The 22,277-nt window shown below is 55.9% G+C and overlaps 1 protein-coding gene and 1 long non-coding RNA gene across 2 annotated transcripts in view; one reads left to right on the plus strand and one right to left on the minus strand.

Moving 5' to 3' along the window:
• NOTCH3 (notch receptor 3) overlaps positions 1-22,277 on the minus strand; it is a 31,577-nt gene continuing 9,300 nt past the window's right edge. Inside the window, exons 9-33 of the mRNA XM_028519470.2 lie at positions 21,911-22,024; positions 21,554-21,667; positions 20,797-21,030; positions 20,570-20,680; positions 19,909-20,101; positions 19,674-19,825; positions 19,347-19,460; positions 18,661-18,816; positions 17,543-17,768; positions 16,942-17,143; positions 16,654-16,807; positions 16,084-16,268; positions 15,439-15,571; positions 15,101-15,358; positions 14,896-15,014; positions 13,957-14,522; positions 12,280-12,612; positions 10,156-10,310; positions 9,843-10,065; positions 8,974-9,058; positions 8,055-8,217; positions 6,761-7,065; positions 6,350-6,497; positions 3,095-3,192; positions 1-2,058 (exon numbers count right to left, since the gene is read on the minus strand). Of these exons, the coding sequence (XP_028375271.1) occupies positions 1,006-2,058; positions 3,095-3,192; positions 6,350-6,497; positions 6,761-7,065; positions 8,055-8,217; positions 8,974-9,058; positions 9,843-10,065; positions 10,156-10,310; positions 12,280-12,612; positions 13,957-14,522; positions 14,896-15,014; positions 15,101-15,358; positions 15,439-15,571; positions 16,084-16,268; positions 16,654-16,807; positions 16,942-17,143; positions 17,543-17,768; positions 18,661-18,816; positions 19,347-19,460; positions 19,674-19,825; positions 19,909-20,101; positions 20,570-20,680; positions 20,797-21,030; positions 21,554-21,667; positions 21,911-22,024 (5,594 nt within the window). The 3' untranslated portion in view covers positions 1-1,005. The remainder of the gene's footprint in view (positions 2,059-3,094; positions 3,193-6,349; positions 6,498-6,760; positions 7,066-8,054; positions 8,218-8,973; positions 9,059-9,842; positions 10,066-10,155; positions 10,311-12,279; positions 12,613-13,956; positions 14,523-14,895; positions 15,015-15,100; positions 15,359-15,438; positions 15,572-16,083; positions 16,269-16,653; positions 16,808-16,941; positions 17,144-17,542; positions 17,769-18,660; positions 18,817-19,346; positions 19,461-19,673; positions 19,826-19,908; positions 20,102-20,569; positions 20,681-20,796; positions 21,031-21,553; positions 21,668-21,910; positions 22,025-22,277) is intronic.
• Positions 202-22,036, plus strand: LOC118502014. Its single transcript, XR_004904691.1, has 4 exons — positions 202-280; positions 13,202-13,207; positions 19,282-19,286; positions 22,024-22,036. It is a non-coding gene; the product is annotated as an uncharacterized LOC118502014 (long non-coding RNA).

Genomic DNA, 22,277 nt, shown 5'->3' on the forward strand with positions numbered 1-22,277 from the left:
TTGAGTGTTAACTATTCCTTTATTAGGCGGTAACAGGAGTGGGGGCTGTACAATGCAAGGACCGGGAACTTAGCTACACAGGGATTGTGATCAGAAGCCATATTACAAAAATAGCCTAAAAATACTTCTATTCTGCCATGGGGCTGGCCCAGGGGAGTGCCTTCCCATCCCGCAGTCTCCTGTGTGCAGGGAAACCAAGTGAAATGCCCATATCTCCCTGGTCCTCATGTTCCCACCCCCTGACCTCCAGTTCCTAAAGGGCGGCGGTCCAGGCTCTGCAGTCTGGCCTCTCTGAGGCAGAAGGGCCCTCCCCCAGCAAAGCTACAGAACAAGCTCCATCTGGAATGCAGTGAAGTGAGGGGGGTGGGGTGGGGAGGAGGCTCTGGCATCTCGCCAACCCCTGGCCCCAGAGGCTGCACCCAAGGGTGCCCACTCGGTACACACCAGGGTCATGTACTCAGTACACAGGGTCCTAGTCGTGCCTGTGTACTCGGTACACAGAATCCAGCTTGGCCAAACGGGCCCACAGACTCAGCCCCACGGGGGCACTGGGAGGAGGTTTGCAGGGGGCAGGGAATGTCTCCATATATATAGTTTGTAAAAAATAATAATAATAAGTTTGCTTAAATGAATTTGTTTCTATACAAAATGTAAAAAAAAAAAAAAAATTCCACTCATGCCAGAGTGTGAGGGGTGAGATAGGTCCGAGGAAGCAAGAGAGGAAGGAAGGGAGACCTGGGGAGCAGGAAGAGGGGCCGGAGGAGGTCCCAGACTCATCACAAGATCCAGGGGTGGGGGTCAGCCTGAACCCCTTATAAATAAGGAAGACTGAAGCCCTAGGCTGGTGACTTGTCTCAGTCGCACTGCAGGGGTAGGGGGTGCAGGAGGGTTGGTGGAGAGAGAAGGCAATGAAAAGGATTAAAGGAAAGAAGGGAGAGAGAGTGACAAGAGAATCGGGATGGGGTATCTCTTGAGCCCCCCAAAATCCAAGAATTGAGGAGTATCTCAAGCCAACACCTGCCTCTTAGGGGTGACTTCAGGCTGGGGCCCCAGCTGGGTCTGGGCCTGAACTAGGGGGCCGGGGACAGCCAGGGAGAGCGGCTGGGCAGGCAGTGTTCCAGCGGCTGTGGCCGTGGCCCCAGTGGCAGTGGCCGGACTGGGTGTGGAGTCAGACCAGTCTGAGAGTGAGGGGGGTGAGGGGCTGGCCCAGTGCTCGGGGGACTCGGGGGATGGGGTCAGGTAGGGATGCTCACTGGGGACCCGGAGGAAGCGAGCCTTGGGGGGGCTGCCATGGGCCCCGGGTACTGGATACTCCTCACCGTGTCCCGGGGCTGCCATATATGGTGAGGGCCGCTCCTGGGGAGACACAGGGGTTCCGGCGTTCAGCAGCTGGGGTCCTGGTGCCAGTGGCAACAGGAATGAAGGACCCGGTGGGGCAGGTGGGGGCAGCCGGGCCCAGTCGAGGGGAACAGCCACAGGGTTCAGCAAGCCCAGGCTGAGCACGCAGCCCCCAGGGGGCTGGCGCCCTAGACCTGCCCGGCCAGCCCCACCCAACTGTGCCAGGGACACAGCCGTGGCAGCGGCACCCACATAGGGCCCCTCGAGGGAGAAGCCTCCAGGAGACGCAGGGGGCCCACCAAAGGGCCGTGGGGAGTCCAGAGAGTCCACAGGCGACAGCGTGACTGAGCTCTCAGCCAGGGGGCCTGGACAGGCCAGTGTCAGCTTCTTGCCCCGACCCCGGGTGCCCTGTGGTCCCAGCCCTGCTTTCCCTGGCAGTCTCCGGCTCTTCTTGCCCCCAGACTGTGCCACCTTGAGGCCAGGGAGGAAGGCCCCCGGTGGGCAGAGCAGGGTCCCCAGGCCGTGGGGGCCCGGGGGGCTACGAGGCCCACTGGGCTGGTCCAGCAAGCGCACGATGTCCTGGTGCAGCCTCTCCTGGGCCACATCACGTGGCAGCCTGTCCAGGTGGTCGGTGATCTCCCGGTTGGCAAAGTGATCCAGCAGGAGCTTGGCAGCCTCAAAGCTGCCCTCCCGGGCAGCCAGGAACAGTGGCGTCTCCTCCTGGGGGGAGCCCAGAACCCACAACATGTCAGGGTCACGAGGGCCAGGGTGAACTCCTGGCCAGCACCACCAAGACCTCCATCCCTTGATGGAGCCTGAGAGCTAAGAGCTTCTACTCTCCAGCCTGACAGACCTGGGTTCAACTAACTCCCTGCTCTGCAGGGGGAGCCTGGCAAGTTCTTTTACATAAACCACATTCATGGAGCACCTACTGAGTGACAGGCCCAAGAGCCAGGAATAGGGTGAGGAGAGTGGGGCACTCGCCTTAGGCACAAAATTTAAGGGGGCATCAAAAACCTCAGTCATCCAAATAAATATTGCAATGCAATGTTTTTAAAAATAATTTAAATCAATGCCAAAAATCCTTAATAAATAAAAGGCAGAAATTTTAAATAAAGACAGAATCCATCCCTGTCTTCCTTTTAGCCTCAGTCTTCTCATCTGCAAAATGTGTGCAGGGGTGTCCAACCCATGGCCCGAGGCCCAGTGTGGCCCAGGGTGGCTATGAATATGGCCCCACATGACATCATAAATTTACTGAAAACATGATGAGACTTTTTGTGTGTGTGACTACATGTCACACTGTATTTAACGTGTGGCCCAAGACAACTCTTCTTCTTCCAGTGTGGCCCAGAGACACCAAAAGACTAGATGCTTCAGGCACTAATGCCACCTTGCAAAGCTTTTTAAACAACGATCATAACAGTGACCTTTTACTTAGGATGCACTTGGCGTACCACCTCACTGAATCCTCCTAAGAGACCACGAGACAGGCACAGCTGCTGCTCCAAGTCACAGATGAGAACACCGAGGTTCTGAGGAGTTAAGTAACTTTCTCAAGGTCACCTAGCAGCTGCCACATGCTTTCCTCTTTGATCTACTGTTGGAGGCTCTTGGGCCCAGACCCCATCCCTGAAAGCTGGCTGCAGGTAGAGTGAATGCTCTCGCTACCCTGCCCCACCCCAGTCTCTGCTACCCGACAGGGGGAGGTGTGTGCCAGGGCAGACCCCCTGGTGGGCCAAGGGCTGGGGCTCACCTTGCTATCCTGCATGTCCTTGTTGGCTCCATTTTTGAGCAGGGCCAAGGTGGCCTCCACATTGTTGACGGCTGCAGCCCAGTGCAAGGCTGACTTCCCTGGAGGGAGTGGGGAGAGGTCAGCGTCAGAATCGGGCTCAAGTCCTGGCCCTCCAAGGCAAAGAAGCAGGAAATGCCCAGAATAGTCCTGGGGGGAGGATAGGACCTGCCTGGAGCATCTGAGCACTGTGTTTGGTCTGCGTGTGTGGGGGCAGATCCGGGAATGACACTCTGTCTGAGAGAGAGGCCGAGCGTGTGTGTGCATATCTGTGCGTGTGGCTCTCCCTACACGGAGAGAAGTGCGCAGCCCTCACACATTTGTACCTGAGGTGTGCTGTCTAATGCAGCAGCCAACTGCATGTGCCTCTTTCGATTTAAATTAATTAAAATTAAGTAAACTAGGTGCCAAGACCATTCAAAGGGAAAAGAATAGCTTTCTCAACAAATGGTGCTGGGCCAACTAAGATCTCCATGAAGTGGGACCCCCTCCCACACCACATACAAAAAATTACTCAAAATGAAATCAAAGACCTAAATGTAAGAGGTGGAACTATAAAACATTTAGAAGAAAACATAGGAGTCAAATCTGTAAGAGCTTGAGTTAGACAAAGATTCGTAGATAGGACACCAAAAGCACAAGCAACAACACAACAAAAACAGATCCAACTGTGAGATCATCAAAAGTAAAACTTTTGTGCTCCTAAGGACAACATCAAGAAAATGAAAAGAACACTGATAAACTGAGAGAAATATTTATCATTAGCCGTCAGGGAAACAAAAATCAAAACCACAGGGAGATCCCAACTCACACCCACTATAAACAAAGAGATAGATAATAAAAAGTGTTGGCAAGGATGTGGAGACATCGGAACACTCATATGCTGTTGGTGGCTGTGAAACATGGGGCAGCCGCTGTGGAAAGCAGTCTGGCAGATCCTCAAAAATTAAACACAGTTATCATGTGACCCACCAATTCCATTCCTGGACACCTACCTAAGAAAAATGAAAAGACACGTCCACACAAAAACCTATACATGAGCCCTGACTGGTGTGGCTCAGTGGGCATCAATCATCCTGCAAACTGAAAGATCACCAGTTCGATTCCCCATCAGGGCACAGGCCTGGGTTACAGGCCAGGTCCCTAGTTGGGGGCATATAAGAGGCAACCAATCGATGTTTCTCTCCCACATCCATGTTTCTCTTCCTCTTGTTCTCCCTCCCTTCCCCTCTCTCTAAAAATAAATACATAAAATAGTTTAAAAAAACAAAAACTTGTACATAAATGTTCATCACAGCATTATTCAAAATAGCCAAAAAGTAGAAACAACCCAATGTCTCCCAATGGATGAATGGATTAAAAATGTGGTGTATCCATACAATAAAATATTATTTGGTCATAAAAAAGTAATACTGCCTGGGCTGGTGTGGCTCAGTGGATTGAGCACCAGTCTGTGAACCAAAAGGTTGCCAGTTCAATTCCCAGTCAGGACACATGCCTAGGTTGCAAGCCAGGTCCCCAGCTGGGGAAGGGTGAGAGGCAACCAACTGATGTTTCTCTCCCTCTCTTTCTCCCTCCCTTGCCCTCTCTCTAAATATAAACAAATAAAATCTTCAAAAAAATAAGTAATACTGATACATGCTACAGCATTTGTGAACCTTGAAACATTATATTAAGTGAAAGAAGCCAATCAAAAAGGCCACATAATGTGCGACTCCCTTTACACAAAATAGCCAGAACAGGTACCTCCACAGAGACAGGAAGCACAGTAGTGGCTGCTGAGAGCAGGGAAGGTGGGGAAAGGGGGGATGGGGGATGGCTAAGAGGTGAAGGTTTCTTTTTTAGGTGATAGAAATGTTCTAGCCCTGGCTGGCGTAGCTCAGTGGATTGAGCGCGGACTGGGAACCAAAGTGTCCCAGGTTCGATTCCCAGCCAGGGTACATGCCTGGGTTGCAGGCCATAACCCCCAGCAACTGCACATTGATGTTTCTCTCTCTCTCTGTCTATCTCCCTCCCTTCCCCTCTAAAAATAAACAAATAAAATCCTAAAAAAAAAAATGTTCTAAAATTTATTGTGATGATATTTGCACAACTATGTGATGATATTAGATGCTGCTGGATTTTTTACTTTGGGTGAATTGTGTGGTATGTGGATTATATCTTATTAAAGATTTTTTTAAAGCAAGTAAAAACAAAGGTTAAACACTAAATGAAATAAAACATCTAGTTCTCTTCACCCCAACATTGCAAATGCTCAGCAGGCACCCACGTGTTGCCAATAGTCACCATACTGGACAGCACACACTGAGAATATGTCCATCCTCACAGTGGTTTCTGTTGGACAATGCTCCTCCAGAGCCGTATTCTCAACCTGGGGTGATCTTCCACACAGGGGCATTTGGTAATATCAGGAGACATTGTCGGTTGTCACAGCTGGAAGGTGGGGTGCTACTGGCATCTAATAGGTCAAGGCCAGAGGTGCTGCTTAACACCCTGCAATGCGCAGGATGGCCCCCAACACCAAAAATGATCTGACCCCAAATGTCGATGGCAGGTTGAGAACACCTGCTGCAGAGGATGTTTGTGAGCATCTAGTGTGTCTACATCTACATGAGGTCCCCTGGACAGGAGGGCAAGTTGTGAATCTGCACAACTCTGTGCAAGCAAGCCACCTCCAGAAAGGGAGAGGCTACCGCACATAATTTGGCTGGTTTACAAATGTATTATGGCTTCCCAGCAGATGGCAGTAGTAAACACTTCTAACAAAGTAGACCGAAATGAAGTGTCTTGGGGAAGGGTGCCTTTTTCTAATCACCGACGTATCAGATGAATTAGTGGATGCCATAAAAAAAAGATGCATGAGCCCTGGCTGGTGTGGCTCAGTGGACTGAGTGCCAGCCTGCAAACCAAGGGATTACCGGTTCAATTCCCAGTCAGGGCACATGCCTGGGTTGCAGGCCAGGTGCCCAGCAAGGGGGTGCTCAAGAGGCAACACATTGATATTCCTCTCCCTCTCTTTCTCCCTCCCTTCTCCTCTTTCTAAAAATAAATAATAAAATATTTTTTAAAAATGCATGCATGAGTGTGTAAGTGCACATTGCAGGTCTGGTATGTGTACAGAAACTTCAGTGTTTCGGTCACAGTGTGGGTGAGAGTTCACACCAACAGCACAGGTGGACGACATAACGCCCTCTCAGCCCCCATGCCCCACCAGCCTACCGAGCTCGTCCACAGCATTGACATCAGCATGGCTGGCGATGAGCTCTTCCACCATGCCCTCGACTGCCAGGCGGGCCGCCAGGATCAATGCCGTCGAGCCATCTGCCATGCGGGCATCCAGGTCTGTGGAGCGGTTCCGGATAAGAATCTAGGGGAGTTGGGGTGCAGCAGGGGGAGTCATGGCAGGAACAGGGGACCAGGAGCACCTCTAAGCCCTCTGAGGTCCCCAATCCCCACAAACTCTGGAATCAATGAGATTCAGGGAGCAGCTACCTGCCAGAAACTGGACTGCCACATGTGCCCACTGTACAAGTGAAAAAAATGAGCTCCAAAGGGCAGACTGGGGCTGGAAACCAGATCAGTCTGATGCCTGTCCCAGCTCTGTTGTCCAAAGGGGCCAGCCCGACTCACCTGGAAGACACCCTGGGCATCGGCAGTGACAGCTGTGTGCAGGGGGGTGCGGCCCGAGTGGTCTTGGGCGTTGGTGTCAGCCCCAGCATCCAGAAGCCGCTTGGCCGCGTCAGCGCGGGCATAACGGGCTGCCAGGTGCAGGGCCGTCTCACCCGTGCGGTCGGTCCGTGCCCCGAGCTGGGCCCCCTGGCAAATCAGGTCTGAGATGATGCTGGCCGATGTGTCTTCTGCCTCGTCCTCCTCAGCCGGCAGTGGCTCCAGGGCCCCGCCGCAGAAGGAGGCTAGCATTAGCGGGGTGAAGCCATCTGCGGGAAACAGGAGCATGTCACAGGCAGGCAGATTCGGGGGCCTTTCCAGGAACTCTAATGAGGGCACCATATTGGGAGGCAGTGGGACACCCAGAAGCACATCTGCAGGCTCATGCACACGCTCATGCACACATGCACACACACATGCACACACATCCGTGTCAGGTGCCCCAGAAGCCAACCCAGGACTTGGATTCACGAGCCCAGGATTTGGCCCAGAAGGGCTCCTAGGCAGAATGGGATACAGGACAAGGGAGGAAGGAGGACAAACAAACATGCACTTCAGACAAATTTCCAGGGGCCATTTCAGCCTGGTCCCAAAGAGGGGGGTCTGGAGGTTGAGTTGTACCTAGAGTTATAAACCAACTCGAGGCAAAGGAGCTGTGCCTTTCAGATGCCCACACCCACAGGCTATGGGCACCCCCAGGGACATAAAATCCCCGAGGGGCTTCGCGAGATGCAGGCCTTTTGAAGCAAACAGCACTAGGGGAAGAATACCCTGAACCATAACAAAGATGAACCCAACAGGACCCAGATTACATGGTCTGCTGCACTCTGTGTGAGCGTGTGGCCTGGTTCCCCATGCTCTGTCCTCATGCTCTGGGCAGAGCCAAGCCCCCTCCCTCAGGGACAGGCATATGGCCCAGGCTTGGTTAATCTGCACATCCCAGGCCCCGGGGCCACACAGAGTGGTTCAGGTGGGAAGAAGTTTTATAAGGCTGGTCCTGCCTGTGGCCACAGTATCCCCAGGAGAAAGCCTGCCTGGGCTAGAGCCAAGGAGTGATGACTCCTGGATCCAAATGTACCTGATGCTTCCAGTTCCCTTGTTTTACTTAAGCTAGTTTGAGTTGAGCTATTATCATTTACAACCAAGAGTCCTGATTAACACAGCCCCACAGACGAACACCCAGACACACCTAGCTCTCCCCAGAACACAGCCTCAGACACGAAGTCTCACAGGTCAGGGGCGGTATCCTGTCACTGACCTGGGCCACGCACATTCACATCCATGCCATCAGCATCCACATCACCCTGCGGTGGTGTCAAGGCCATAGCTGGTGCCCCACGGATGTCAGCGGCAACTAGGTGATGTTGGGTCCACTGGCGGCAATCCACAGCATCCTCAGCCCCCACGCTGGGCTCCTCCACCTGGAGACACATGGACCAGGTTCTCACGAGGAGGTGGGAGAGACAGAGGGATGGTGTGGGTTTCTGGGTCTCATGGAGATGCACACATAACCCCCAAAAACCTGACTGTTTTCTAGATGAGGAAAGAGGACACTGACATGCCAGAGCTCAGAGAACTCATTAGAAAAAAAATGAAACTTTAATTCAAGTTGGAAGGGAGGCAAGGCTGGGAACCTATGGTGGGTGACCAGGGAAAAGGCACAGCACAGCGACCACCAGCACACACCTGCCTACACACCAGACACAAATTCACGGGGGACGAGACTGCGGGAACAGTCCCGCTGACAACAGCAGCAAGAACGAAATGCTGGGAATTAAATTTCGCAGAAATGCAAAACTTGCTCCCTGGAAACTAAAAATCCCTGGTAAAAGACCTGTGGGGGCAAGAGCGTCCTTCGAGGGAACTGGGGACATGCATGTGACCGTGAGGAGCAGGAGCCAGAGAGTCACACGCAAACGCAGCAATGCGCCTCCGTGAGCACAGCGCGGAGAGCCTGGCAGGAGCTCGGTGAATTCCAGACTCATGGTCCAGAAGGCACGAGTGATGTGATGGAAACGGGACCGAATATTCTTAACCAGCCTGCCAGGGCATCAAACACAGAGCCTGCTCAAGCCAGACCTGCGCTTAAGGATCCAGGTGACGTCCTCTGAGCTGCCCCACTGACCACCGGGGCCCCACCCAAGGCCCTGAAAGCAGGGGTGAAGAGGGGGCACAACCTTCAGTCGCTTGGCCTCTGGGCACTCCGTGTCCATCCAGTCTGTGGCCACCTCCCCCATCAGACTCTCTCCCTTGGCCATGTTCCTGTGGGGACAATGGGTAGGGGTCTGGAGTCGGGATAGGTCAGTAGGCACAGGGGGTAGGGCCGATATATAAGGTCCAATGACAGGGTGCAGGATGAGGTCAAGGTCACACTCAGGGGCCAGAGTCTGAAGGTGGACTGTGGAAGGAAACACGAGTGGGGTCAGGGGTCAGAGCAGCAAGCTATGGGACAGGTGAGGGTGACATCAGGGGTCATGGAGGGTAGAGTTAGCCTCTGACAGATAAGACATGTAACCAGGATGAGGAGGTTGTAGACAGGGGTCAGGGGGACATGGGATCACAAGGAGGGGTAAATCCAGGGGTTAGATCAGGGGAGGGTTGGAGGTCTTGAGAGACAGGTCAGGGGGTTAGAGGTGAGACCTAGGGTCAAGGCCAGGATTGAGGGACATGGGGAATTAGACATTGAGCTGAGATGAAAAGGGGATCAGAGAGGAAGTCAAAGGTCAGGGTAGATTAGAGCCAGAGGTGATTTTGGGGGTCAGAGAAGGGTTGAGGTACAGCCGGAGGTCACAGAGTCCGCAGTCATGGGGGAATGAATGCTGAGTAGCAGGGTGAAATCTGCGAGGCCACGGTCAGGGTGGGGTCCGGGTGGGGTCAGGACAGGATTTGAGTTGGGGAACTGGGACACAGGAAAGAGAATCAGGGGTGATCCCCAGGGATCATGGAGTCAGTGGCCAAGGGGATGGGCACTGGGGTCCAGGCCGGAGTCTGAAGTCAGGGCTCACAAGGTCCCTGAAGCCAGGGGCAGGGAGGGGCAGGTCCTCACTTCATGCCCAGCGCATCTTGGCCCACAGGCTCCCGCCGGCCTTTGTGCCCAGCGGCCGTGTCCTTGTGCAGTGCAAAGCCCTCGGGGAACCAGAGGGTGCTGTGCTCACGCTTGCGCCGGGCCACCATGACGACCAGGACAAGGACGACCAGCACGAAGACGGCACTGGCGGCCAGCAGTGGCAACAGCGGCACACTGGGCTCCAGCGGCTCCAGCGGCTCCCCTGCGGGCAGGAAATGAAGGAGTTCAGCCACAGCCCAGCCCTCGCCATGGGAGCCCCAGTGCCACCCGGTCACTTGGCAGCCGGGCTCACCCCGAGCGGCCCACAGTGGGTACGGGAAGTCCAGGCGCTCCACCGCCGACAGCGCGCCCAAGTAGTCAGCCGCACTCTGGGCGTCAGGGAAGCAGTGGTCATTGTCCAGCAACTGCAGGCACAGCCGGTTGTCAATCTCCAGCATCACCACCGAGCTGTGGGGACACAGGGAGGGACAGCCTGGCTCAACCCGGCACCTACTGCCAGCCTTGCACCAAGCCCATCCCCCAGCCCAGCTCCAGGCTCTGAAGAGCTGTGCCCGCTCACCGTGAAACCATGACCCACCTGCCTCCGCCAGGCATCCAACCCACCACACCCCCCAAACCAGTCTTGCTGTGGCCACCAGTGTCCCTCAAGCCATGACTCCCAAGCGCACTGTTTTCACGTCAATGTGCCCCAATCTCCCTGACCAGGCTGCTGCCTTGTCTCTGGACTGCTGTGAGCATGGGCCACTAAAAGCAGAAGCTCCCCTTCTCTGGGTAACCAGCGTCAGCAAGGTGGAACCCTCTCCCTCAGGAGGTGACACCCCTTATGGAAGCTGTCAGCCAGTGACTGGGGTATAGAAAAGCCAACCCTCTGCCTCAAGGCGAGACTGACACTGAGGTGCTACTCAGGCCCCAGAGCAGGCTGAGGCCGGGCACTGGCTGAGGCTGGACACTGGCTGCCTCCTGCCGATGTTTCCTGTGCCCCATACTGCTTCCCTCACCCCTCTCTCCTGAAGGCGCCCCTTCCACAGGGCACATACATCTGAGTCCCTGTCTCGGGCTCCGCTTCCAGGAACCCAAACCCTCCAAATCCCTCTTAGGATCCCAGTAACCCCATGCCCCAATCTCTTCCTATTTCTCTAGCTGCCCCTTTTCTTCTTCTAACCACAGAACCAGCTCAAGTGGGCCCTATCCTGTTTCTAACAAGACCTCGGGACCAAAGTTTAAACTTTGGATACACCACTCAGCATAACCCTTGTGAACCTCAGCTGTTCCCCCCACAGAGACAAACGACCGGACCCTGACCTGAACCTGTCCAGGGAGGACTCTTTCAGAGGCGGAGGGTCCACTGTCCAGGAAGATCTGGTGCTGAAGCCCCTTAAATCCTGCCCCCCACCCTGGATCCAGGAAACAGATTGGAGCCTTCCCTCCTGTCTCCTTGCCGGCTGGCTGAACGCACACACAAAAGCTCTTTCTCTTCTCCTGAGCCCATGCCATAGTCCTGGCTCCTGTGCATGCTGGGCAGCAAGCCCTTGCTTGGTAACACTCTTTTCTGAGCTAACTTCCCTCGACCAATCTTTAGGGCTCAGTGTCCCCAGGTTATTCTTCTGTCCCCACTTCCCTCCCCACTTCTTGGAGTCCCTCCCATGACTTCAGTGACTGTCAACGTCCCTGGGTCTTTCTGTCTCTGTCTTCAGCTCCTGGTTGCCTTCTGGCGTCCCCAGACCCCTCACATTCTGCAAGTCCCAAAGCGACCCTCTTTTTCACCCTGTGTCCTCAGTTTGATGAGATGCCCTCCAGCCACTCAGCCACCCCACCAGAGCCTGGTACATCAGCCACACTCTTCCATCTCCCTTAGTCCCACTGTGCCCCACCAGAGCCCAGGCCCCATCTCTAAAACCCACCCATCTTCTGTGTGTCAGGGCCCTGCCCCGCTCAGAGGCCACACCTCCCTCGGGCACTGTCTGGTCTGGTTGACTGGGCCACCAATAGAAGAGTTCTATATTTTCAATTTCTTCAAAAAAAAAAAACAACTACGCATGTTCTTAACTATTCTGCTACATCTCTGCCTCCCCAGAAGGAAGTAGGTCTATACCCAGGGGCAATTCTGCTCCTTAAAGGACCCTTGCCCACATCTGTCATATCTTGGGGGTGGGAGCTACTTGTATCTAATGGGTGGAAGCCAAGGGTGCTGCTCAACATCCTACAGTGCACAGGATGGCCCCACAGTAAAGAATGATCCTGTCATTGACACAAATGCCAATGCTGTCAAGGTGGAGACGTGCTGGACTTATTGCCAAGGGGGCTCCCCAAGATATTAAGGGCAGTGAAACACACCAGACCTGGTCCATGGTGCCCCTTCTGTCTCCTGCCCAGTATCTGCACAGCCCCCTGGGCTGTCCTGGATGGAGCCACTCACCCGATCACCTCGGGGGCCAGGTCCGGCAGGATCCGGGTTTCAGAGCGAGGGCCCGGCCAGTGGTAAGGGAAGACCATGGCCTGGCCGCGCTCGTCCAGGCGGAAGCGCAGCGAGGTGCGCAGGATGGCACTGAGACGCTGCAGGAAGTCAGTGCTGGAGTGCAAAAGCTCCTCGGGCGGTAGCAGCACAGTGAGCACGAGCATGCCTCGGGCCAGCAGGGCCGGCACCTCGCCTGCACAGTCTAGCCCGTCCCAGCCACACTCCTCCGTGTTGCAGCCCTGGTCGCAGCGGCCGTCTGCAAAGTGGTCCGCACAGTACTTCTCATAGACTGGGCTGGGGGCAGAAAGGAGGCACAGTCAGGGGGCCTCCCACCCCCGCACACAGAGCACCCCAACTCCTGAGATGGAGAGGGATCAGACAGCAAGCACAGAGGACCAAAATGTATCCCAGTATGTCAGACTTTCTGAAAATTCAGCCATTTGCTCAGTGACTATTAATAAGTCACTAATGATAACACCTCATAGGTGTTGGGTGCTGCTGTAGGCACCTAGGATATGCCCAGGCACAAATCCTTGAACACCTGGAGCTGGCATTCCAGTGGGCAGAGACAGATGTTAAAGGAGATAAATGAGCAGAATATAAAGCATTTCAATCACATGGTAGTTAAAGTTAAATATAAACACATGCAGCATGCGCGCGCGCACACACACACACACACACACACACACACAGAATGCTCCATGGAATTAAATGCTAAGGAGAAAATTAAAGCAGAGAAAGTGCTGAGGTTGGCCAGGGAGGAGCTCACTGAGAAGGCGCTGCTATTTGAACAAAGACTTGAAGGAGGTGGGGGAGGAACCATGTGGCTTCCTGAGGGAAGAATATTCCAGGCAGTGGGAACAGACAGTACAAAGGCCCTGAGGTGGGGGTATTGGAGGATTGGCAGACAGACCAGGGCAGAGAGGCTGGGGAAGACTGAACAAGGGGGAGAGTGGTAGAGTACAGAGGGATGCGGACAGGGAGATACAGGTGAGAGGAAGGCTCTAGGCAGACAGAGGGACACACAGTGGACCAGAAGGGGCAGAGCACAAGACGAATGGATGGAAAGCATGGGACAGACAGATGGGGGCACAAATAGACCTAGAGAGGAGCAAGACAGGCAGGCAGGCAGGGGCATGGACAGCTGTATGAGCAAAGAGGGGACAAAAGGGGTACGTGGAGAGACAGGACAGGCAAGGGGGACCTGGATAAACAGGCGGGACACAAAGATGGACAGATGGACAGATATACAGAGTACATGGACAGATAGTCTGGTATACAAACAGACAGATACACAGATGAGATCCAGGGATGGACAACATACAGTTGGGCACACAGAGGGATGAAAGGAATTCATGAATGATCAACAAGAGGGACAAACAGGGCACAGGGAGGAAAAGGTAGAGTGCAGGGGCAGACAGAAAGAGAGAGAGGCGGGGTACATGGATGGACAGACAGAGGGGAATATTGAGACAGTCATGGCACAAGGATGCACGAAGGGCATACCGACACAAATGGACAAACAGAATAGGCATTCAGCTGGGAGGACAGGATACACGAAGAAACAGATAGGGCAAATGAATGCATGGCCCAACAGGCAGTCTAAGGATGGACTGAAAGACAGATGGAGGGGCTCACTTGCAGGTGCGCTCACGGCCTCCAGACAGGCAGTCAAAGTTGTCATAGAGGCAGGCCGGGGAGCTGCAGGCAGGATCGCAGCGGCTGTTGTTGAAGAGGCGCCAGCACTGCAGCGCCTCGCACTGCCGCCAGGGGTCACCCACGCTCAGCGAGCAGTCGCCGCCATCCCAGCCGCATCCGCGGCTGTTGCATTCGCGGTCGCAGCGCTTGTCCCCGCTCTTGGCCTCGCAGGCAGCACTCGGGCACAGCGGCTCCTCGGGGGCCTCCGGCGGCGCCACTTGCACCTCGCAGCGGAGCCCGGCCCAGCCTGGCGCGCACGCGCAGCGGAAGAAGGGCGCGGACGGTTCCGGGCTGCAAGAGCTCCCGTGGAGGCAGGGGGAGACCACGCAGCTGGTGTTGGTGGTCCCCGGCGGGGACTCCCGGAAGCCCCGGCAGGCTGGCCCTGAGCGCCCTGGGGGGCAGATGCAGCGCGGCCCACGGACCGTCTGCTGGCACGGGACGCCCACCGGACACTGCAGCTCCCGGCAGGAGCGCGCTACCCGCTCACAACGCGGGCCCGAGAATGGCTAGGTGTGAGAGAGAGAAAAAAGGGTGGGTGGAGTGAGAGAAAAAAAAAGCACAGTGGCGGGGGTGGTGGGGAGACAGGGGAGGTTGGGGGTCAGGACTTGGGAACACTTGAGCCTCCAGTCTCCCCAGGTCCTACCAAACCTCTCTGCCTTCCACTGGAATCCCCACCTTACTCACAAGCCTTGCCTTCCCCAGGAAGCCACGCCTCCAATCCCCAGCTTCACACCTTCTTCCAATCTCCAAGTGATGTCAGCATTTCTCAGAAACTCTCCTTCCTCCCACCACCTTAATCCCTAAAGACACACCCTCCCACCCCGCCACAGTCCCACTCCTCTCCCAGAGACTCTGATGTGACCAGCCACCCCAACTTACCGAGATGCAATGGCAGGTGAAGGCCACAGCACCCCCAGAGCCTGGGCCAGGACGGCACTGGCCTCCATGCTGGCATGGCTGGGACTCACAGGGAGACAAGACAGTCTGACAGCGGGAACCTGGGCAAGCAGGAGCCAGGGATCAGCCACAATAGGGGAATACAGACAGGATCCCAGGCCACCCCCCACCCCTTGCCAAAACGTACCTGTGAAGCCAGCCCTGCAAAGGCAGCGGAAGCCACCACCTGGGTCCTGCAGGCAGTCCCGGGTGTGTGCTGCATGGCAAGTGCCCAGACGACACTCATTGATGTCTGCCTCACAGTGCAGGCCAGTGTATCCTGGGGGGCAGGTACAACGAAAGCCACCCACTAGGTCCACACAGGTACCATTGTGCAAGCACCGGGGGCCTGGGTCCAGTGGTGGGCCTGGGCCACAGTCATCCTCATTAATCTCACAGAGCACACCTGGAGGGAGAATGGGGCATGCCAGGAGTGAACAGAGGCCCAGCCTCCCAGCCTGTCCCCCAGCCCTGGCCCTGGCATACCTAGTGTCCCAGGGGGACAAGAGCAGAGATATCGGGCCACTAGGTCAATGCAGAAGCCTCCATTCTGGCAGGGCTCAGAGGCACACTCATCCACGTCATGCTCACAGTTGTCACCAGCGTAGCCAGCCCGACACTGTGATGGGGGAGTGAGACAGGGACCCACTCAGCCCCAAGGGACACAGAAAATCCCAACACAAAAGGACACAATGATCCAATACACAGATACATGCCCCCAGTGTGCAGAAAACACACACCTAGACACAGAAGGACACCCAGACACACCCAATGCAGATAGACACACAAGTACAAACACACAGGAGAAGCACCCAGGTACCCAGATACACCCAAGACATACAATCAGATGCACACTCAGACACCTGTGCATGCATTCACGCCTGAAGAGACACTGTGCATAGAGAGACACACAGACATGTCCAGGAACCAAGCTAAGACAGACGCATACCCAGGCAGACAGAACACCCCCAGATATATCCAGACTGGCACCCACAAAGATATCAGTCACAAAAGCAAACACACATGCCCAGAGAGACACACCCACACCAGGCTACAGACTCACAGAAATGTGTGCCCAGACACACCTACATGTGACTAGTTCCCCTCTCCCCTCCCCTGGGGGCCCCTTACCTCGCACACATAACCCCCCATGTAGCCTCGGCAAGTGCCCCCATGCTGGCAGGTCTGGGCCACACAGGGGTCCACCTCCTGCTCACAGTGGCTGCCTGTGCGGCCCTCTGGACACACGCAGTAGTAGGAGTTCTCCTTGTCCACACACTGCCCACCAGCCTGACACAGCTGCTCCAGCCGCACCCCTGGACAGAGAGGGGCATCAGGCACACAGTTCCCCCTCCCCGCCCTCAACACGCACAGCACCACCCAGCATCCCTGCCACCACCAGTCACCAGGGTCCCACCACACTCCATCAAGTTGCTACATATCCCTCTGAACTGCACAGCCCTCGTCACTGACACACACACTTGCTCAGCTCATACCAGCTCAGTCACACCATTTTGGACATCATCCCTGTTGTCCGGCCAACTGCCACACAGCCACACAGCCACACACATTTAGCCACACATCCCATCAAGCCCACATGCTCTGTCACACCCTCACTGGGCTCGCACTGGCAGTAAGTGTACTCGTAGGCACACACACCCTCCAGAGCTACACACACATCGGCAACACACTGGCCCTCACCGATCTGAGCTGCAGCCTCTCTGCAGGGCAGGTTTTGGTTGTCACAGAAGCTGCCGCTCCACCCGGGAGGACAAAGGCAGTAGAAAGAGGCCGCGGTCCGAGCACAGCGACCCCCGTTCCGACAGGGCTCAAGGCTACACCAGTCTACCAGCGTCTGGAGAGGAAGGCCACAGCATCAGTGCTGGGAAGGCCCAGAAATCGCTTCCCAGGTTCTCTCCCAGAATCCCCTGCAGGCCCCTCCCCCTCCAGACTTCTCCCTCTAAACCCACCCCCAGTGATCCCACCCACCTGACACAGAGTGCCTGCGAAGCCCTCAGGGCAGGCACAGCTGAAGCCAGGGTAGGTAGCTGTGCAGACACCCCCGTGCAGGCAGGGCCGGGAGAGGCAGGGGTCGGCCTCGTGCTGGCAGTGGGCTCCAGTGTAGCCAGGAAGGCACAGGCAGCTGAAGGAGTTCACACCATCCAAACAGGTCCCACCATTGAAGCACGAGCTGGAGGGAAAATGAGGGTGGGTCAGGCCCCGCCTTCTCGCTGGCCCCGCCCTCCACCCTGGGCCTGGGCCTATCATTGAATGGACCGACTCTGTGCCCCCTGCCCCCACCAATGACCAGGATAGGCTGCAATCCTGTCCTGTCCCTTAGCCCCAATTGACCAGGTACTTCAGCACGAAGGTGAGAACCACATGGAGGCCCCACTCTGGCCTGGCCTTACCCCCTTAGAGATCAATATCTCTAAGAGGACCCTGCCCCTTCCCGCCCAGTGCCCTGTCAGGCATCAGAGTCCTGAGGTGGGTGCTAAGCTGGGGATCCACCCTTCTTATCCCCACTGCTCAGGTCCCGCACCCCACCCAATGCCAGGATCCCTGAGCTCCCAGTAGAGGGTCCGTCCACCTGGGGCTGCAGTCGGGTAGGTCCTGCTCACAGTGGAAGCCTCCATAACCTGGGGGGCAGGTACAGGTAAAGGAGGCCACGTGGTCGGTGCAGGTGCCTGGGCCGCAGGGGCTGCTCAGACACTCGTCTACATCATGGGCACAGCGGGGGCCAGCGAAGCCGGGGAGGCAGGAGCAGGAAAAGGAGCCCACGCGATCCTGGCAGGAGCCACCATTCAGGCAGGGGTCTGCGGTCAGAGGGGAGGAGGTCTGGTCACTCGCCTAGCCCCCCATCGACCTTCACTGGCCCTGCCAGGCTGGCGCACCAGGAAGAGCACCAGGCTCAATGGGGAAAGGCACGTTAGGCCTGAGGGATCGAACCGTCTCTCTGTGGCCTCATCCCCTGCTTATCTGGAAATCTCGCCTATATGGAAGGGCCGGAGGCTGGCACAGCCAAGGTCCCTTTGAGCTATCAAGCACAGACTGTTAGTTGTGTCTGCTTAAGTCCTTGACCCACACAGGCCTCCTCCAGACCTGTGCTGGCCGCTGGCCACGTGTGGCTACTGAGTCCTTGATGTGGGCCAGTCCAAACTGAGACGTGCTGTCAGTGTGAAACACACACTGGATTTCGGGTTCTGAAGACAGTATGAAAAACAAGAATGTAAAATATCTCAATAGTTGTATAATGATTACATGTTGAAATGATCATTTGTATATATTAGGTTAAGTAAAAGTACATTATTAAATATATCTTTCTTGGTTTTTTTTTAACTTTTCTTAAATCTGAGTACTAGAAAAATTTTCATTGCCTACATGGCTTGTGTCCTCCATCTCGGGACAGCACTCCTGTGGACACACCGAGGGCCTATCATCGCACACTCCACACATGACCCCAGCGTGCTGGTCCCCAGGGTGCAGCTACAGGGTCAGACAGACCTGTCCTTCAATCCCAGCCCATCCCTTACCTGCTGCATGGCCTCAGGCAGGTCACTTAACCTCTTTGGGTCTCAATCCCATGAATACAATGGGGAAAATAAGAGAACTACGAAGATGAAATTAAAGCACAGTGCCCGGCACACAGTATAGGTTAACGAACGTGTTTCCTACAGCAGCATGCCCCCAAAACTCCCCTGAACTCACTGGGGTCACAGTCATCGATGTCATGGTCACAGGAAGAGCCACTATAACCCCCGTGGCAGGTACAACTAAAACTCCCCTCCAGGTTTGTGCAGGTACCATGCAGGCCGCAGGGTGAGGGGCCAGCACACTCGTCTACATCCTGCTGACATCGAGGGCCTGGGGGCAGGAAATAAGGTGATATCTAGGGTTAGAGGGTACAGACTTGTGTCTGAGGGTTCCTGTCACTCATGAAGAACCTGAAGGCTGAGATAGGTGAATGCAAAACCAGGCTACGCTGGGCTGGGGGAGTGTGTGGGCGGGGGGTAGGTAGGAGCAGGTATACGGGGGATAAATGGTAATGGAAAAAAGACAATAAAAGATAAACTATTAAAAAAAAGAACAACGCTGTTGTGTGCCTTTTGTACGTACTGTTCTAGAACTGCCTTCTTGCTTCAGTGGGTAGTGAGCATATTCTCTGAGTTTTGCTCTTCCGGGAAACTGTCCCCAAACCTCAGCCTGAAACCCAGCTTGCCCAGCCACCTATCCCTTCCTCTTCTCCAGAGGTGACCACAGGGGCTGTGAGTGTCTGTGTCCAGCTCAGTCCCTTCCCAGAAGAAAGCTCCCTGAATAGACGGGACCAAGGGTGAGTCCCCACTCTGGGTCCCCAGGGAGGAGAGGTGAGGGAGAGGAGGAAGCAGCTCACATACCTTGCCAGCCAGGGGGGCAAGAGCAGACAGCTAGATGGCCAGGAGCAGACTCACAGTGGCCCCCGTGCTCACAGGGGTTCGGGGTGCAGGGGGACAGCAGCTCACACTGACGGCCTGTAGTGGGCAGGCAGAGTGAGAAAGCCCTGAGAGATTCCTTGTTCCCATCTCCCCCCAGGTTTCCCCCTTCATGCCCACCTCCTAAGCTGCAAGGGAGAAAGAGGGAAAATAAACAAATGCGAACATACAGGAGGAAGAGGGCAGAGCAGAGGGAAGTAAGAAGGAAGAGGGAGACAGGGGAGACTGCGGAGGAAAGGTAGAGATACATACCCTGGACACCAGGGGGACAGGTGCAGTGGAAGGCCATTCCATAGCTGCTGCAGGTGCCACCAGCCCCACAGGGCTGAGACTCGCAGGCATCTCGAGTGAGACTCTGGTTGCACTGGGGGCCACTCCAGCCAGGTTCACAGGCACAGAGGAACCTGAAGGGGGGCGGCAGTCAGGGCCAGCGAGTGGGCAGAGACAAGGGACAAGGGGTCACTCAGGAGATGGGAAAAGGTCTCACCCTCCGGGCGCGTCATGGCAGACACCGTGACTGCAGGGTTCTTGGGCACAGGGATGGCTTGGGGGCAGGCACAGCGGGGGCAGGGAGCCAGGTGGGCAGAGGCAGCGGAAGCCGTCTTTCCCATCCACACAGGAGCCTCCCTCACCACAGGGGCTGGACGCGCACTCGTTGATCTCCACGTTGCAAAGGGGCCCTGGGGAGCACACAGGCAGGCTCATCCCAGGACAGGGGCAACTGAGCCAGCAGGCGGTACAACCTAACCCCGCCTAGCACAGCCACGTCCTTGAGCAAGGGCACTCTCATTCTCACAACGCATCAGCTTTTGTGCAAATCAGGACAGCCACCTCCTCAGGCCAGGGCAGCCCTGTCCCAGGTCATCCTCACCCCCAAACTCACATGGACTCATTTTCACTTTCACCAAGAACCACCGTGGCCCCACTCGGAAACATCCCCATCTCATTGGAACCCCCTCGTCTGTGTCCCAGGATAACCCTGAGCCAACAAGCGGACAACCTCACGCCCACAACAGAGAGTGCACAGAGCATGGGAGGTCTTGTGGGACAAGTGAGTGCAAAGAGAGGGACAGAACCCAGCCAAGAAAGACAGGTGATTCCACCCTCGCCCTGTACAGACACCCTTTCCACAGCAGCCGCTTGCCCACCTGTGAAGCCGGGCTGGCAGACACAGTCATAGCGGTTGATAGCATCCCGGCAGATTCCAAAGGTGCACGGGTTGCTGGCACAATCATCGATGTTCACCTCACAGTTCACACCTGCAGAAGAACAAGACAGGGGTAGTCACCACGTGCCCTGCCAGAAGCACCCTTCCCAAACTCTTTGAACCCCTGCAGATGTGTTGTTCCTACCGCAGCCCAGCCCTCGGTCCCACCTGTGGTGCCAGGAGGGCAGCGGCAGAGGTATTTGTCCACCAGGTCCAGGCATTTGCCCCCATGGCGGCAGGGCTGGCTGCGGCACTCGTCCACCTGGCTCTCACAGCGCGTGCCCGTGTAGCCCGGGGCGCAGGCACAGGAGAAGCTGGCGATGCCGTCCACGCAGCGCCCGTGGTGGCACGGGTCGGGAGAGCAGTCGTCCACGTTGAGCTCACACAGCGTGCCTTCAAAGCCTGCAAGGCCAGAGGGTCAGGCTCCGCCTACCTGCCAGGGTCCTGATTGCAGCTATGGCCTCCCGCCAGTCCTAGCACAGCTTCACCTCGGGCCCCGCCCCTCCAGCCAACACCAGGAGGGCTCAGTTCAGGTCCCCTCTCTAGTCACCTCCACTCCATCCAGCTACAAGGTAGCATGATTCGCACGTGGTCAAGACCTCCAAGGTTAAATCCTACCACTAGCTGTGACCCCGCCTCCAATCCTGACACTCTCAGCCCTGTTCTGCCACCCCTTCAGCTGCAAGTGGAAACACAGGGGAAGTGCTTTGGGATAGTGTGGGACAAGCCCCATCCAGTTACACACACCCAGCGTCCTGCCAGAACCCTTGACCCCACCCCTAGCGTTACTGCTTAAATTCTAATTGGCTAGTCCCCTAGCTGTCATTGGCCCTGCTTTGATGCAGCCCAGCCCCCAAGCTTTCTCCCAGGCTGTAATGGGCTCTCTCCCCCACTAGCCCCGCCTCCGGATTCTTGCCGGCCTCACCCTCAGCGCAGCGGCACTCATAGCCATCAGGTTGGTCCACACACTTGGCTCCGTTCCTGCAGGGCGTGCTCGCACACTCATCCACGTCCAGTTGACATAGGGCGCCGCTGAAGCCTTGGGGTGGGGAGTGTGGTGAACAGAGGCCCAGGCAGGGCCAGAGCAATCGCCCTTTGCCAGCCCTGCCTCGTTTGGATGGGAAGCCCATTTACTTGGTTTTAAATTAATTTCAATGTTTTCCATAAAGTGGTTTCTATTGCAATAGTTTTCCGATAACATGGATTCACAGGCTCCCACCCTGGAGCTCTCGCCCCTTCAAGGGTCCTGTCTTTTTCAGGCCCCCCAGGCCAAGGTCCTCACCTGAGGGGCAGGTGCAGCTGAAGCCATTGACTCTGTCCTTGCATATGCCGCCGTTGACACAAGGGCTGCTCTGACACTCGTCCATGTCCACCTCACAATAGGTGCCTGTGAAGCCTGGGGTTGGGGGGGCGAGAAAGGGAGATTAGGGTCATGGGGGCTTCCCTCTGGCCTGAAGAGAAACAGTTCCCCTGAGCCTTGGCCTTGCCCCCAGCTCAACCCTAGATTCAATTTTCCTCCTCAGGCTGGACCCTTACTGAGCTGTGGTTCCAACCAGTCCAAGGCATAAGGGACTCCTCATGGACTTGCCTTCAAACCATCCTCTTCCCTTTCCAGTCCGCAGACTTGCCCTGTCCCCAGCTCTCAGACC

This window comes from Phyllostomus discolor, chromosome 8 (assembly GCF_004126475.2).
Source record: "Phyllostomus discolor isolate MPI-MPIP mPhyDis1 chromosome 8, mPhyDis1.pri.v3, whole genome shotgun sequence".
NCBI classification, from domain to species: domain Eukaryota; kingdom Metazoa; phylum Chordata; class Mammalia; order Chiroptera; family Phyllostomidae; genus Phyllostomus; species Phyllostomus discolor.